The sequence below is a fragment of the Arachis hypogaea genome, chromosome 10 (genome assembly GCF_003086295.3).
Source record: "Arachis hypogaea cultivar Tifrunner chromosome 10, arahy.Tifrunner.gnm2.J5K5, whole genome shotgun sequence".
Taxonomy (NCBI): Eukaryota; Viridiplantae; Streptophyta; class Magnoliopsida; order Fabales; family Fabaceae; genus Arachis; species Arachis hypogaea.
The window spans coordinates 5,067,292-5,086,137 of NC_092045.1; the positions used below are offsets into that span (position 1 = coordinate 5,067,292).

The window sequence follows — 18,846 nt, forward strand, 5'->3', positions numbered from 1 at the left end:
GATGAAGGGTCAGTATTTTTCATAGAGTCAAGAAGGAAAGTAGATTTTTTTGTTTTAAAATTAATTTTTTTAAGGAAAATAGATTTTTCGAGAAGCAAGAAGTTATATATTTCTACTTTTTCAAAAAGCTGCAAATTAACTTTTTTGGAAGTTAAAAACTTTTTTTAAAATAGTGCCAAACACATAGATTGTGACTTTTTATAATCCAAAAGTTAAAAAAAGTAGCTTCTGCTACTTCCCAAACGGACTCTAAATTATAAAATTAAATTTTAAATAAAAATAAATTCTTTTCTCAAATAGATTAGAATTTTTATTCTTATTAAAAAAGTTTCCAAAAATTACTCTTGTTTCTATGTTTGAGTAGGTCGAAAATTACCATTATTGTTATTGATTAGCTTTTAACACGTTAATCAGTGGTACACAACTACACATACTTATGGGTAGCTTCAATTGGTCAAGTTTCTCTTTTGCACCCTTGGTATTTTATGGCAAGCAGTGGGGATTTTCGGTAACTCAACAATGGATTGGAATGTGTGGATTCAGCAAGGAGTTATTGTTGTCACTAATTCTTTTATCTAGGGTCAATAAGTAATTATGTATTTTCTCCGTATCCAGGAAGACTTTGGAGTATTATTTATTCGATTAGCACCTTATTTGTTTTAGTATTGTTTGTCTTCATATTTTAATGGCACATTATTGTTCATATACTTACCATTTATTCCAATATATGTCATAGTTTTGAATTACACTTAATTATTATTGAATTTCCTAACTATTATAGTATAATTGATTTCCATTTTTGTGAACTGTGTTCACTTCAACCGATTGCTACTTAGAACTTAGTATCATTCTTTGTAGAATCCAACCAGGTTTTCAAAATTTTGTCGTTGATGACTCCGTCCGTAATCAGAGGGGAGTTGCTTTTAAGGGTGGGACTGTAATACTAATTATTACTAGCTGCACTTTAAAGTTTGTGTCCCTCCTTAATAAACGCTTAGTTAACTTTGGGAAGCTTGACCAATTTAATTTTTGTGAAGCAATGAGAAGTTTACAGCACACGCCCCCATTGCTTGTTTAATTGTTAGGTTGGAATATTTGACCGTGAAATGATGATAGGTAAGGTGTTTTTGTTTTGTGCCACATAGGACTGGAAGCGAGTCACGTCAACTCATGAGCCAACTCGAGTTCGACTCGTTAATAGCTCGATAAGTTAAACTCGTGAGCTGGTGAGCCAAGCTTAACCCTAAAATTAAGCTCATAAATTAAATAAGTTGAGCTTGAATTTGGATAAACTCAGCTCATTAACTCGTGAGCTAGTTCGATTATATATATATATATATATATATATATATATATATATATATATATATATATCCTATATGTATTTAATTTATACTTTTAATATTATATATATACATATAAAATAGTAATATATAATTATATATTAATAATTTTAATTATTTAAAATTTTATATTTATTTATTACATATAATTTTGATGTAGGATATAAATAAAAAATTTATATTTATTGATAAATAAATAATATATAAAATTATTTTTTTAAATATTTTTTAAAATATATAAGTTATAATTTATTAATATAAAATTATAAATTTTGTGTTTATATTTTTATTATTTGAATCCGCTCGTGAGTTTTCAAGCTAAGCTCAATTTTGGTGAGCTGAGCGGCTCAGTTCCAGACCTACTGCCACAGGCAGAGATTGCTTCTGGCCTTTTCTTTACCCCACTCCTCACTTCTCACTCAAAACTTTACATGTGACCCTAGACCACACCACACGTCAAATAATGCACAAATTATTGTCCTATATACAATGAATATGAAAGTAAAATCCAAATTCACACAAGGACAGAAATCTTTAATGTATGCAAAACATGTTTTATATCTCTAATCTCTAATATTTGTTAAAGAATTTTTATGCCAAAGCATATATAATTTGAATCCTTTCATTTGAATCTGTCCACCGTTTGGTTTCGGATTCAAATTTCCAAGTACTTCACATTTTTCATTAAACGTTAAATTGGATTTCAGTACCATTGAAAATTACTCCATGTTTATATGGATCCAACGTCATATTACTCCGCCCTAACGTTACATTAATTTTAATTTGAATACAGATAGTAAGATAAACATCTACAAGAAGTAACACTCCGCATTTTCCTGTAGACCAAAATTCACACTCCCTTGAATCCAGTCTTCATAACTCGAAAAAGGCAACGTTATTTAATTGGATTTAGCTAAAAAATGTTAACTGATAAAGTTTATATTAGTAAACAGTAATTTTATTGTGATAGATACATTATAAAATTTAGTTTAGTAGTTTAACTTACTACTTGCAACGCAGCCATTAGTTATGTACAGTAACAGATAGAGTTACAAATCTTACATTGTTAAATTAAAATCATCTGCAACGAAGAATAATTGAATCAAGCTACACCGAAATAAAATCAGGTATCATTCATAGCAAAATATATAATATATAATATATTAATTAATAGAATACACAAAATAATCAAATAAATGGTGAATACACAGTAACACAAGCTATAACACACCAGAAAAAAAAGAAACGACAGTACACGAATCAAAAAAGCAAGATCCATGAAACTAGATCTACAATAGTAGAGCAGCAGAGAAGAAAACAACGGCAGCAGAAGAAACGACGGTGAATCTGTTCAAAACGGCAGCGCTTTGAGCCGGTCCTGGTGCTCCGGAAGGTGAAGTAGAAATGGAGGAGGGAGAGACGGCACCCTCGGATGAGAGTGGAGAACCTCCGGCGGAAGGTGAAACGGCGGGAGAGGGAGAAAGAGCGTGAGATGAGTGATGCTTAGCTTTCTTGTGAGGAGTAGCCACCGGCGAGGTAGCCGGAGTTTGAGCCATTGTGGCGCTCAACAACAACGCAGCCACCACCATGAAAACAAAGAGAGAGCGAAGAGCCATTGTAGAGAGAGAGAGAGAGAGTGAGTGCGCTGCGAGTTGGTTTTGTTAAGAGTAAGAGAGAAGAGAAGGCCGTGTGTTGCAGGTTGTGTGCAAAAGAAGAAAGGAGTGGGGATGGTATTTATAGAAGGTTGGGGTGTGGTGAGCGCGTGGAGAAGTGGCGCGTGGGAGAATTGCTGAATAGAGAAAAGTGAGAAGAGATGGTGAGAGGTGAGACTAAGCTGGAACAGCTGTATCAGAAGAAGCTGTACCGTTGGATGCCTAGGGTTAAACTGCCAACGGTCGGAAACTGAATTAAAATTATGCTTAATCTTCACTTAAAATTGATTTATGCTTCTTCTTTTTTTAAATAATAAATTTAAGAAAATGAATGACAGCTATGAGTTTTAAAATTATTCCGTGTCTAAAAGGAGGTTGGAACTTTTCTAACTTTAACTACACTTTTTAGTTGATTAGAATAATAGAATATTAGAATGTGAATTAGTATCATGTTCTATATTCTATTTCATTTCACTTTTTTTAAACATAAATATTATCGGTACATAAAAACATTAATATGATTGTTAATAATTAGTTATGTATTTAAAATATTTTATTAAATATAAGTAAAATATTGGGTTAGTTGCGGCGGATTGAGCTGGTGCCAACACAAAAGAGGCGCATGTAACGGAGAAGGGGACAGTGAGGTGGAGAGAGCATCAGAGCACGTGGTTGGTGCCAGATAAAGAGTCTCACTCTCTTCTCTCTCTTGTCTTGTAGTGCATACAATTATGCCTACTAGAACCCTCTAGTTTCTTCTTTATACAAATGTACACTCCCATACACTTGTAGTTAACCTGGAACTAGCCGTTGAATGCAGTCATAAATGAATCAAGACTTGTTTATTTTGTAGTCAGAAATTAATTCAGGGTTCTTAGACCTACACATGATTATGATTGAGTCAACTCAGATTCAATTGCACTCAGACTCCATCCCATTTTCTATCCATCTTCTCTTGTCTTTCTGAATTCAGCCCACACACAACACAATTATCACGGTACTTATTGGTGGATTAGTAAGTGATTTGTTTTATACTTTTATTAGAGTTCCACTATCATTATTTTTAATACAAACGGGGCTATGAAGCCCAAAGGATTAGTTTTTCTTTGATCTGTTGAACTAAAAAATACCGTTGACAAAAAAAAGAGTAAACACTCTTTTTGGTGAGGAAATCAGCTCCCTTTATTTCCTTCATGATACGTGTGACTAAACACTAATCTCCAATCTCTCTAACATAAGTAAGATTTTTCTAACTTACTGGTTGGGATGCTGTTTATTCTTCTCAGGGTCAGCTAGTAGAGAGAAAAGACAAATTTGGAATCCATCTCTACCACCATCTTCCTTAGTAAGAGTTTCAATATCATTTATTAGAGATTTGATCAAGATTCTAGAATTCAAATATCAGCTTGTTTTTTGGTATAGTTATGTTTGGATGTGAATACATTTGGATCCAAAAACAAAAAGGCTAAACATGTTTGTTACCTTCATTCCTAAGTTTAATATTGAAATGAAGAAAAAGGAATATTACTTAAAATTGTTATCATTCAAAGGATGTAGGATGTGATTCTCAAAACCAATAATAGCAGATGCATCATACATTTTCCTTGATATCATATCAGATCATATCATAGAGTTCCTATTGTACAGATTATTTTACTTAACCACCACTCTAGCATGAGATCAAATCAAAAGATGTTATATGAATGAATACCTTCCCTTGAATTTATATATAAATTAGCAATAAATGTCAATGTGGTTACTCATTTGTGAGCAGAGTGTAGAAATATAAATTCCTTCAGAAACAAAGGAAATATAATATTTTAATGTATAATGAAGCTCTCCATAAAAGGCATAGGCAATGCTCCCTAATATTATACACAGCACCAAGTTTCAGAGAAGGATCTTTTCTAAGGCCTATATAATTCTTTTTGACCTTGCCCTGAGGAAAATTGGGCAAATGAATTTGAAATCAATCAATCACCACCAGAATCTGTGTTATTTCTCACTTTTGGGATCCATTTACAGCATGCAGATTATTTTCCCCAAAACAAAGAATCCAGGTTTATAAGCTAGTAACAGCATTGGATTCATCTACACTGTTGGCTTCACCATTGACACTGCCATTACTGTTCAATTGGCTCTTAAACTCCAAGCCATACATGTGTCCCATTTTCACGCGCTTGGTCTCTAAATACCTCTTATTCTCTGGTGTGATGAGAGTTACCAGTGGGATTCTCCCTGTAACTGTCAAACCATATCCTTTGAGCCCAACATACTTTGCTGGATTGTTTGTCATCAACTTCATAGAATGAACACCCAAGTCTCTCAATATCTGCAGGTAGTTTAAAATTCAAACTCATTTCAGTGAAACTTTCAATAATCATGAATATTCTAGCCAAAGAGTGTTACAAATATATTACCTGCGCACCAATACCGTACTCCCTAGAGTCAACAGGCAATCCCAACTCCTCGTTGGCTTCTACAGTATCACGTCCATCGTCCTGTAGGTTGTAAGCACGAAGCTTATGTCCCAACCCGATACCCCTCCCTTCGTGTCCACGGAGGTATATCAGTACACCCCTGCCTGCAGCCTCGATCTGTTGCATTGCCAGTGCAAGTTGATTCCCACAATCGCATCTGGCAGACCCGAATATGTCTCCTGTCAGGCACTCCGAGTGTACCCTGACAAGAACATCTTGTCCATCACCAATGTCACCCTGTTAAAATAAGCAGCATTAAGAACCATAATGCTTAAAGTAGATAATGGCTAAGAAGTATAAACATCTCATTGTTCTGAAATTTTAAGCCTTCAAATCTCAAATTAGTGTATACAACTATTTGAACTGTACTCTTGAAGGGGGGATTTTATGATATTTAAACTGCTACTTGTAGCCAATAATTTTCTAATTGCATTTGGAGAAATCACATTTAACCTAAACCACATGTAAATAAGCTGTGCTATACTCTAGGGTCTAGATGCAATATGTTAGTATACATATTTACACTATCCAGAATGTTCATAAGCAATGCAATGTATATGTAGTGCATTATAAAACACAAACACAAGCATTCCTCACCTTAACCATTGCAATATGCTCAATCCCATCTAGGAGTGATCTATAACAGTAAGCTGTGAACGGTCCCCACATTGTAGGTATCCGGGCAGCAGCAGCATGAACAACGAGTTTATCTCTCTTTCTTCTATATCTGCCACAACAAGCAGCATAACTCTTAGTCTTATAATATAAGCAAAAGATGTATGGAAGGCAAGGCAGCAGAAACCATGACAAAGGAAGTTAATTAAGGAACATGTTTTGCCAGTTTTAGTTTCTAAAAATATTTAAACCATAATCTTTATAATTGACCCATGGTATCCTCAATGACAAAAGTATGTACCATCCAAGTTATTTAAGAAAGCACAAGGGATTAAACTTATGATATCCACTATCTGCAATTGAAAGCAAAATCAACATAATATGAATAAACTTGTTTAAATATTCCATGAAATGTAGCCACAAACCTTATCAAGTCAGCAATAGACACGATTTTCAAATTTTCACGCTCTGCAAACTCACGAAGCTTTGGCAACCGAGCCATCGAACCGTCATCATCAACAACCTCACATAGAACTGCCACTGGATCCAAACCAGCAAGTACAGCAAGATCCACCGAAGCTTCTGTGTGTCCGGCTCTCTTCAAAACACCACCTTCCCTGTACTTTAGTGGGAAAATATGGCCTGGGCGGTTGAAGTCACCAGGTGTAGAATCCTTTGAGGCAAGGGCCAATACGGTAGTTGCTCTATCTTGAGCTGATACCCCTGTGGAGGTACCATGTTTGGCATCCTACAAGTGGATAATGTTGAAATGTATTGAATTTCATGAATAAATGCCTAAACTAAACAGAAAAGTGAACTCCTGCATGCTATACTAATACAACAGAAGATAAATTTTCAATAATCTTTTAGTTGAAATCATTTTTAACTGTTAGTCAATGTCCTGTAGAATACTAGGCAGGCCTAAAAGCTATGCATAATGCAAATAAAATGGAACTATTATGTTTAGTTTCTAGTTGATGAAAACAAAGGAAAACCCAAATGTGAAGATGCTTGTAAGAGTAGTCCATACCACTGTCACAGTGAATGCTGTTCGGAGTTTCTCATCATTGTCTTTGCTGTTTACCATCAAAGGAAGTTCCAACCTTTCGAGATCTTCCTCCTTCATGCTCACACATACTATACCAGTTCCATGCTTCACAATAAAAGCCATGGCCTCTGGTGTTGCCAACTGCGCTGCCATTATCAAGTCCCCTTCATTTTCACGATCTTCGTCATCTACAACAACTACCATCTGCATCATAATCATCAATTAATTACAGTCACCTCCAATGTTCATATACCAAAAAGAATTGAATTGTTTTTCCTATAGAGAAAGAGTCTACCTTTCCCTGGCGAATATCTTCAATGGCCTCAGGGATGGAAGCAAAACCTTTGGTGGGTGCATCCAAATCAAATTCATCATTCTCAATGCTAAAACCAATGCTCGACAGGGTGGTGTCCGTAGGCAGGGATCCAAATGCTATTGCATCAGGTTGAACCTCAATTCCAACAGATTTATCTTTGTCTAAATTCTCAACAGCACTGCCATTTGGATAAGAAAGTAGGTCACCTCCTCCAGAGATCAATGTAGCTTTGACCTTGGAAACAGCATTTTCAGTTGACGAAAATTTAGAGCTCAACCGGACAAAGGGAAAATCAGGTCCCTGTCCATTCACAATTGCTGAATTCAGTCCATTGAACAATTTGAACTGTTTGATTGCCCTATAATCAATAGAAGGTCAAATTAATAATTATAACATCTAAACATAACACCAAATGAGAAAAAACCGAAGTTAGAATCCAAAATTCATCTGGCACAATGAGCAGATAGCTATTCAGCTGAGACATCCAAGTACATATTAACTTTTGCAGACAAGTTTTGGTGAGATATAGAGCCCAAAAGATTTAATTTTTTCGAACAGCTTGGTTTTTGTAAAGTGAAAACCCCACCACACGTTCTAAGAAAGAGGGGGGAAAACGGTCAACAGAAAAAGATGATCTTGAGGATAAGAAAATACAGGGCGGCCAAAATGGTTTGGTGATAACTGATCCCAAGAAATGAAAAAAAATTAGAAATTAAAATAAAAATATAATTAAGATATAGAATGATAAATTCATTAGAGATGTGGTTGTTTGAGAGGGGGAACTTACCTTGTGTGTGAGAGTGCTGGTGAAGAAGAAGAATAGGAGAGATTCAAAGAAGCCATTGACGATTGAGAATGGCGAAGATGGAAGGTTTGGTTTGAGCAAATAAAAGAATTGAAAACTAAAAAAAAACCGGTGGGGTTGTTAATTGTTATCGCGGTTGTTGTTAAATATATATATAATAGAGAGAGTCAGAAGAGAGTTGTCAACTTGGAGATGAAGGACGCAACAACACTTCTTCTGAAACGAACCAACCTGGAAAACCTTAAAGTATATATAATAAAGAGTTTAATTTTGATGTATGGAAAACTTTTTATACAGTCAATTTTGTAAATATAAAAAATAATTATTTTTAATGATATATAATTATGTAATTGAATGTATATATAAAATTATTTTATTTTAATATTATATTAAAATTAAATTCTATAATAAATGGGTAAATTATGATTTTAATTCAAATTTTTGGATTAAATTTTAATTTAATTTTTAATGTAATTTTTTATTTTTGTGTTAAAAAATTTTAAATAAATTTAATATTATCATACCATTAAATTTAACAAAAATAATTAACAAAACAAGTTAATTGAAAAAATATAACCTTTAAATTTTTTTACAATATTTCTTTTTTAATCTATTTTTTAATGTAAAATTTCAAGTTTTAGCAATTAATTATCAACCTTCTAAAATCATAAGAAAAATGTTTACATTATGATCATTTGTGAATACTATTAAGTCCATTTTAAAAATTTTTAGAATTAAAATAAAATATTTAAAATATTTTAAAACTAAATAAAATATTTAAAAAATTAATAACCAAATTAAAATTTAATTCAAATATTAAAAATTAAAATAATATTTTATTTTATAATATTTGATAATAATTCCAAGAACAAGTTACATATTGAAATAGCCAATGAATTAACATAGTCTCTCCATACTAATTTAAGATATTACAAATTCAAATTTTTTATTTTTGATAAAACAAAGAATTACATATTTAAATAAATTTAAAATATCTAATTATAACATTTTGAAAATGGTAACCTTTTGATTCTATACTATAAGATGCAAAAGTTTTAAGACAATCTAAATGGATATCCCGCATTAACTCTTTTCCTTTCTTTTGATTTCTCTCTCTACTTTTATTACTGATTTTCATTTCCTCCCGCATAACTCTCTCCACCAACTTTCTCTCTCTCAAACTTAATTAAGGTTTAAAACTTTTTAAAAGATTAATTAAGGTTTAAAAATATAATAACTCTTAAAAAATTTGATTTTGATGTATTTATTCATATAAAAATTTTCATACAATATTTTAATTATAATCATTCATTTAGATAATATTTTAAGTAGTAATTTTAAAATTTATTAATTATTTTTTAAAATTATATGATTTGATAATTTTATATTTAAAAAATAAAAATAATAAAAAAATTTTCCCATGTCCCATGATGCTAAAGGTGTGTTGATGAATGGATTTTTTTTATTTTTTTAATTGTTTGGTAAAATGTAATTTTTTATTTTTTATTTTTTTAAATGGGACAAAAAAATATGTAAAAGAAAATATTAAATGATGAAATATCATACTTTACTAAATAATTGAGAAAAAAATTAAGAGATCCATTGTGGAGAGAATTTTTTGTGTTTTTTAAAATATCTTTTAGTCCATTAGATAATGGACTAATCTATCATAAATTTGAATTTTATTTAAGAGTTTGTGACTTGTTATATTGGCCAATAAATTATTAAATGTACCAATAATACTATACATCAAAATCTTTTTATAAAAAAAGTTTAATCAAATTAAATAATAAGACTTGAAATAATACTAATTATAACTCATTTTTATTATGTTAAACTAATTTGCTTAATAAAAAAACTTAAATATATAATATTGTTCTACATGTATAAGATGAGATTTTAACTTTTAATACTTACTTATTAAATGGATTAGTAAACTATTTATTAAACTAATCCAAATTGATTAGACCGAGAGTTAATGAAGGATAAAATAAAATTCAACCATAAAAAAGAGAGAGAAATCAAAAGAAAAAAAAAATTATTGTACATAAATAGTGGGGTTGTCAATTTTTATTTATTTATTTATGTGTAAATTGCTACATTTTTTAGTAATTTATATTGTCTTCTTTTTGTTTGCAAATCGTGCTTAGATTTACGGTTTATGAGTGTAGTCAATTTTTATCTCATGTAGCAATTTATACAAAATAAATATAGAATCAAAATATAATAATTTTTAAAATATTGTAATTGAATAATTTTGCTTTCTAATTTTAGTTAAATGTATAATTTGTCTTAAATCTAACATATGGATTTTATTAAAGAAAAAAATACGATTGCCCTAAATCTAACATATGGATTTAATTAAGGAAACAAAATATAATACATGTACAATGTTTTCATACTAAAATAATAATTAAAGTATTTAGAATTTATGTTAAAGATGAGTGAAAATATATTAAATTATTTAGTAATTTATTTACCTTCCTCTTAACCACCATGTCTCTTTTATGAATTATTATAAAAATATTAAAATAATAAAATTAAAATAAATAATGTTCATAATATAATTTATAATAAATGAATATTCTCATGATGTTATTTTACAAAAAAAAAGTGACTAATTTAATATATTTAATTAAATATATTCAATTGAATTATCTAACTATTTATAATGTGATCTTCACATAAAAATATTTTACGAGAGTATTTTTTTATATAATAAAAACTCATTGTTGTGTTTGATTAAAAAATTCTTAGAAAATGATTTAAGATATTATTATTTTTTAAATAATTAAGAAGGTGAATATTGGAGAATATTTCCTGGTGGCAAATTTCTTCTGGTATATATGGGGCGAATTGAGGTGGTGCATGGTGGGGTGAGCAATTACGTTTAGGCAACGAAAACGCCAAGAATGTTCGTGGATGGAGAAATAATAAAGCGCACTTTGACTATGAATATTAAATATTAAAATAAAATAATATAGTGGCCGGTATTGATTAAGGGTTACATCCAATGAATGAGGATGGCGGCTAAATATTTCTTTTTTTATAGTTTTATTGTTGTCTACAAAATTGTGGTTTTATTTTGACCATCACTTATTTGACTGTGATTCTCTCAGACCTCTCTAGTATTCAATTTCATCAAATCATTATCATCATAAACTCATTTTTCTTTTGCCTTGACTGCTCAAAGTCATAAGGACGATGGGAAGCTTAGACATAAGCTGTCATGCTTGGAAAAGTTGTTTAAAAAAATGACTTGCAAAAGTTAATTATTTTATAATTATATAATTTTGCCAAATTGATCAAAAATATAAAATATTATACAATATAAATTTTGTTGTTATAAGAATGAGTATGCAGATGTTATTTATTATAGGCGGCTCATGTTCTCAAGGATGAATGTATTAAAGAAATTTGAAAATGTAAATCTTTCTTTGCCTATAAATAGAGAAGCAACTGAGAAATAATTTCACACATCAATAAAATATTTCTTCTCTCTCTACGTACAATATAAAGCTTTTCTTTCTCTTTCTCTCTTCATATACTACAAATACAATATTAATATATAAATTATCGTTATTATGGTAGGATATTAATATTAGTGAATATTAATACTAAAGTCTTTTATTTATACTTCTTTATTTTATCTTCTTTATTTATTTATTTTACAACAAATTTTTATTTCATAACTTTTTAATAATTTTATCACACAAAAGGAAGCATTTTCATAAAATACAAACACAACAAATTATTTCATAACTGCTGCTTAATAAAATTGTTCAAACAGATTATTTCATAACTACTTTATTTTCATTTGGTATTATTTTGGTTGTATTCTTGATTTTTTTATCTCCTATTTTTTTCAGTCCAAGACACTGATGCTTTGAGATGAGGCCCAAGAGGAAAGTATAATAAATGGATATGGACACATGGCAAACAAAAACACAAAAATGATAGCCCATACAGTGGTTAACCCACACAATAAAAAAAGGAAAAATAATAGACAAGTATGACTATGTTCTTGTTGTTCGTTTCGGCTTCGGCCCAGACATGACAAAAAATGAGCCTTTTCTGGAATATATATATTTTGTGGTGCCTGACCAAAAATATATTGGACTCTGATACTATTTGTTAAGCTACCGTAACAAAAAATCAAATGAGAAAATATAAGATAAGAGAACACTACATCCAACTCAAAACCTTAAGATAATAAAATAATAAATCTCTCATCTTATAAACTCCTTACTCTTTCTTGCTTTCTTAAATGTGGGACTAATTTCATACATTCCTCACACTAACATAATCAACTACTAGAGTTCTAGTAGGTAAGATGCGATTTAAGCAAGATGCAATATATCCATATTTAAGAATTTTATACATATGGTTCAGCATAAATCAGAGGTACTCCTCAACTTAATCAGTCTCAAGTGACCAAAAGCATGACCAACTTTTGTATATTGTTAAGAATTTTGCTCATAGTTAGAACGACCCTCACAAATTGCAAACACTAATCTACTAAGAATTAATCTGATTGATGCTAGAGCATCATCATTAGCTGGAATCGAAATGTCTGCAAGATCTGGATCACAATTTGTATCGACTAAACAGATGGTTGGAATTCCCAAAGTGATGCATTCTCTAAGTGCAGTATACTCCTTTTCCTGATCAACGATTATCACGATATCAGGTAACCTTGTCATGTATTTAATGCCACCCAGATATGTTTCCAAGTGATTGAGTTTTCTCTTGAACTTGGCAATATCCTTTTTCGGAAGACTCTTGATTCTGCCTGTCTTCTGTGTTATCCTCAAGTCCCTGAACTCCCGAAGCCTTGCTTCTGTGGTATACCAATTGGTTAACATGCCGCCGAGCCATTTCTTATTAACATAATGACACCGAGCTCCTATTGCCGCTTGTGCTATTAAATCAGCTATTGTCTTCCTAGTGCCAACAATTAGGAATTGTTTCCCCTTGCTTGCTGCATCGAAAACTAAATCACAAGCTTCTGATAAAAAGCGAGCTGTTTTGGTAAGATTTATGATGTTGATACCCTTGCGTTTTGTGGATATGTAAGGTGCCATTTTCGGATTCCATTTTCTAGTACCGTGGCCAAAATGAACTCCTGCTTTCATCATCTCTTCCAAAGTTATGTTCCAATATCTTTTTGCCTGCTTTGTAGGCACTGAGGCCGAGGCGGCTACGGCAGCATGAACTACTAAGTTATCTCTCTTTCTTCTATATCTGCCACCACAGTAAGCAAACTCACTATGTGAAATAACCAAAAAAGAAACAAGATTTGAACAGAAGATACTCCACAATCAATCATCACAAGGTAAGTACAACAAATATCAGGTGTATAAATTTTGATATAAGGCTCTTTTCAAATATTTAAGACAGCATAAGTGATTTAAGCTATGGTATATGCATTTTTAAGCAAAATCTAGGCAGAGGACATGAATATGCATAAATGAAACTTCAATGGCCACAGACCTTAGCAAGTCAGCAATGGATGCAACTTTATCACTTTCACGCGCTACAAACTGACGAATATTTGGCAATCGAGCCATCAAACCGTCATCAACAATCATCAAACCAGCAGGTGCAGCATGATCCACAGTCGTTGCTGTATCGTCAACCGATACCACTGTGGTGGTACCATGTTTAGCATCCTGCAAATGCGTGTTGACATGTATCAAATTCAATCAATAAATGCTTAAACTAAATTTAAATTAAAAGAGAGGAATCTTGAATACTATAATAAACATTAGATGGCAGATTTTCAGTAATCTTTCTCAGGTTGAAGACACTTTGTTAAATGATTATCAATGTTATGTAAATTACTTAGGCACAAAAGCTACCATATCTAACAAACTAAATTAATCATACATGTAAAAATTAGATAAAAGCTTTTCTGTTAATCTTCTCCATCAAAGGAAGTTCCATTTCTTTTAGATCTTCCTCTTTCATGCTCACACAGATTATCTCAGTTCTATGCATAACAAACAACAACCAATAACAGTGACCTCCAACAAAAAAAGTTATAGGGAAAAGAAAAAGACTTTTTTACCCTCAGAGAGTGTACCTTTCCCTGGAGAATATCTTCTGTGGCCTCAGGAATGAAAACAAAACCCTTGGTGGGTTCGGCCAAATCAAATTCATTGTTGTCAACAGAAGAATCAGTTCTTGTTAGCACAATTTCTGGTGACACTGATCCAAATGGTACTGCATCATCAGGCTGTAACTCAATTCCAACAGATTCATAATTTTCATTTATATCAAATCCTCCTCCTCCTCCTACTCCAGATATCAGTGTAGCTTTGATTCTTTGTCTGCAAACAGCAATGTCACTTGGAAAAAATTTGGAACTGAGATGGATAAATGGTAAATCATATCCATTTATCATGCAAGTTTTTATGGTGGTTAGTGTTAGTCCATTCTGCAATTTGTAGTGTCTGCATGCCCTATACTCAGAGAAAGATAATCAAAGGAAATCATAAAAAATAACAAAGATAAGAAATTTATTGATACAGAGACTTCATGAGCTGATATATATTCCACTCCAAAAAAAAAGAGATTTTTGTGGCGGTTTCTGTGTGTGTGTGTGTGTGTGTGAGAGAGAGAGAGAGAGAGAGAGAGAGAGAGAGAGAGAGAGACCTTGAGTGGGAGAGAAATGAGAAAGAAGAATAATAGGAGAGATTGGAAGAAGCCATTGGGTGCATAGTGAAAAACGCAGACTTTGAATGAAGAATGTAGGAACTAAGCAGGGTTTTGTTTGAACAAAACAGATTTGGGCTTATAAATTATAATCATCATTATCAATATATAATATGCTTTTTCGCAGTAATATATACCCCTTCTTTCCTTTTGTTTTCAGTTTTCACCATCATCATCATCGTACTTATTACTTTTTCCTAATGAAAGCAATACTATGACTACTAGTTACATACATTTACTCAATAAATTAGTTATTATATATTTCTATATTTACATATATTTTATATAGTTTTAATATATATTTATATTTTATATAAATAATTAATTTTTTTATTTACACATGGCATCATAGAAATTGAGGTTGTTGTAATTAGAATTTTTCGCTTATTATTGTAAGTTTATAACTGGCATGATATATTTCATTTAATTTTATTAAATATATTCCATCCGTACTATATTTATCGGATCGGATCAGATATCGGGTATATTCGCATAATTTAAAAAAATTATTTAAATTTTTTTTTTCTAGAAAATCTATTTTTTCATTTGTTTAAGTCTATTTACTCTTAAAATATTATCAACAAAAATTCTTTTGAATAACAAAAAAAAAATAATAACTCAAGATCTAAGTTTAATTATTCTAAGTTAAAATACAGTATAAAAAATTAAAAATAAAATATCATAAAATTCATATCACATTAGAGTTTATTTTCTTAAACTATGCTATTTATATGAGACGTGCAGATATGCGGATCTGCAGATCGGATCCGCGGATATCACTGTCAAATTCGTAATCTGATTCTATCATAGTGCAGATAGGATCCGATCGATGACTATACAGATTAGATAATATCTATAAAATTTGAATCGGATGCGGATATACAGATATTATCCGATTCATGTCCAGTTATAACAGGTACAATTGGTATATTGTACCAGCATACTATTGGTTAAGGTACTTATTGAAGAAATACATCAATTAAAAAAATAAAATAAATAAAAGTACCCTTTCTTTTCGTTGAAAAGATGTAATAATAATATGTTGAGGTAATTGACTCAGGTTAGGCTGTAATTTTTATTCAAAAAAAAAATAGTTGAGTTTCATATGTTATTTATCATGCAATTCACATATTCATTACTTTTGTACATTAACAATTTAAGTTAATGTATCTTAAATTAATTTATGTTAAAATATATTAAAATTATTAAGATGGAAAGTTTTTTGTTAGAAGAACTATTAAACTCATAATTTAGTGATTAAATATCCTATATTTCATTTAAACTCAAAATTGGGTATTGTCATCCCCAGTGACGGATCCAAAAAATTTTAGGAGTAGGGACAAAAATATATATATATATTAAATAAATTTTGTTAAATATTATTAATTATATGGAGATATAAAAATTAAAAAGAGTTAGTGAATACTTTTATTCTTAAAATACTATTCATTATATATAATTTATAACAAAATATTTTTTATTTCTAAAACTTGAAATTAAAATATTTTAATTAAATTATAGATAACTTATTAACCTAACTAATTTTTTATAGACATTTAATAATAAAAGACTGAATTAACTGGCACATTAACGCCTAATAATACATTAGTATTTATAATTTGAAATTATAATTATATATAAATACTAGAAAAATTAAATCTTTATATGAAAAATATGTTTATATAAAATAATAGAAACATAATTTATAATTTTTTTCTTTCTTTTTTTAAATAAATAAATTTGTTATATATTTTTTTAATTTAATTTTAATATAATGTTAGATAAAAAATTTTATGCATCTGTTTAATTATATATTGTAATTAAAATATTTTTTATTATTATTTTTAAAAATAAAAAATATATTCTAAATTAGTAAATTAATCAGTTCATTTTAAAATTTTATATGCAACATAGGTACATATAATAGAATAAAAGATAAAAAATAAATAATAAAGATGAATAAATTGAGAATAAAATAAAATATATAAAGTCACAAAAAAATAAAATATTAGATTAATACCTAAACTATAATTGTTTGAATTAAAAATTGCAATTGAAAATATCAAAAAGAAAAACAATGAAATTAAAAGATACATAGAGTCATGAAGAGTTATATAAAAAAAATTGGAGAATTTAAAATTTACTTTTTGATGAAGAGAAGATAACCACTAGATAAGGAATAGAAAAAGAATGTTAAAAATATAAAAATAAGAAGAGGGTTTAAGAGAATAAAAGAGTAATGGTACAATAATTAAATTTGATTAGGTTAAATAATAGTCAAAATGATAGAAAAATAAAAAAGTAAACTTAAAACTTTAGCTAATTGAATTTATTTTATTTATAATGGGATCATTTAAAATTTAAAGTGAAAACATATTATATATAACTATATTTTTTAAAACAAAAATTAAAAACACCATGGAAGCAAGTGCCCCTTCATTGTTGTGCCTGGATCCGTCCCTGCCCCTTCTCCTGTTGCCCTTAAATAAAGGCAAAATATAATTTTTCATTAAAATTTGTAATTTTTGTTTATAAAATATAAATTTTTACATAGATCGATATTGTAATTTCTTCTTTTTTACATCACTTTCTCATTCTTTCTTCAAATACATGGTAACCAAAAAGAACAACATAAGAAAATTAAAGTCACATATGTCAAGAAATTTTTTAGTTTGGAATTTTTAATATTTATAACATGAGGATAATAGAGGAAAAATGAAAGTCTTTTCATCCTGTTGTCTCAAATAGCAGAAAATGACATCTAACAAATGGAACATGAGTCACAAAATTTGGGCATGAGAAAAATTTCAACTAAAGCAAGCAAAATCCCAAACCATGAGAAAAATGGAGCCTGCGTACGTGCCCAAAAAAATGTTACCATATGATATGTAATGTAACTTTGTAAATGCATCATGCAAGCCACCAATAATAGTTAGGGAAACTACATCATAGTTTTCTTTTTCTCTATTTATAAGAGAACCTCCTATTATCTTTCTATAAAATTTTAGATATAGATAATTTTACGTGAAGTTAATAATAATTATTAAATAATAATTTAGTTAAATTTATTAAATTATTTAACAATTTTAACTATCAATTTCGTATAAAATTAATTGAGTTTTTACCTTTCTTCTCATTTTATGAGATCCAAAATGATATATTTTTTTTTGAGAAATGTTAGGGAAATAACAACTTTCGTAATTTGTAGTAGGAGTGTCAAAAATTTGCAGACGGGACCGCTTCGAATAAGGCCCCAATGGTGAGAAAGTTTTTTCGTTGGGATGGGAATGGAGAGCGAAATTTTTTTGAGACAGGCGCGGGACCCGAGTGGGGATTCTCGCCCCATCCCCGATAATTCTTCGGATTGTTGAACTTACTTAATAATCCTTACTTTATTTTTAATATAGGAGTTTTTTAGTAATTTCACTCATTGAAAAATTTTAATCCTATTGTTCAATATTTTATTTTATAGACTATGATTTGCTATGTTATATTTATGCACTTATAATCTTAGATAAAATATGTTTGTGTGTTTGTAATAATATTTTGTAATTTTTTTTTATTTTTATATTTTTTATTATAATTTTCATATAAATGTTAAACATAGGAAAATGGAGAATGGAGTCCCACGGAAAACGCGAGACACACGAAAAATGGAGATGAGAACAATTATTTCTCCATGGCAGGAAACAAGACCGAAACGGGAATTAATTCCGTCCCATTGACATCTCTAATTTGTAGTCATCAATAATAATTTTAATGATGTGAAATTGGTACGAGATTTTATGATTTTTTTTTTTTGCGGGTTCTTTTCCATTTCTTTTAGCTCTTAGATTTTAACATAATCCTCGTCATGAGGGTACCTAAATG

At 29.9% G+C, this 18,846-nt stretch overlaps 2 protein-coding genes across 3 annotated transcripts; both read right to left on the bottom strand.

Moving 5' to 3' along the window:
* Window positions 1-4,695: 4,695 nt before the first annotated feature.
* Window positions 4,696-8,513, bottom strand: LOC112714827 (bifunctional riboflavin biosynthesis protein RIBA 1, chloroplastic). Its single transcript, XM_025766506.3, has 7 exons — window positions 8,242-8,513; window positions 7,434-7,812; window positions 7,121-7,342; window positions 6,516-6,838; window positions 6,073-6,202; window positions 5,416-5,712; window positions 4,696-5,327 (listed from the first exon to the last, which is right to left on the bottom strand). The coding sequence occupies exons 1-7, from the start codon at window positions 8,295-8,297 to the stop codon at window positions 5,058-5,060; spliced, it is 1,677 nt and encodes a 558-aa protein (XP_025622291.1). The 5' UTR covers window positions 8,298-8,513; the 3' UTR covers window positions 4,696-5,057.
* A 3,956-nt stretch (window positions 8,514-12,469) lies between these two features.
* LOC112714830 (small ribosomal subunit protein uS2c) lies at window positions 12,470-15,087 on the bottom strand. 2 transcript variants are annotated; one of them, XM_025766508.3, is made up of 4 exons: window positions 14,917-15,087; window positions 14,345-14,723; window positions 13,753-13,931; window positions 12,470-13,503 (listed from the first exon to the last, which is right to left on the bottom strand). In XM_025766508.3, the coding sequence occupies exons 1-4, from the start codon at window positions 14,979-14,981 to the stop codon at window positions 12,723-12,725; spliced, it is 1,404 nt and encodes a 467-aa protein (XP_025622293.1). In that variant the 5' UTR covers window positions 14,982-15,087; the 3' UTR covers window positions 12,470-12,722. The 2 variants fall into 2 exon arrangements, with proteins under 2 accessions (XP_025622293.1, XP_072061779.1); XM_072205678.1 differs by having other exon boundaries at window positions 14,345-14,591; window positions 14,917-15,086.
* Window positions 15,088-18,846: the final 3,759 nt, after the last annotated feature.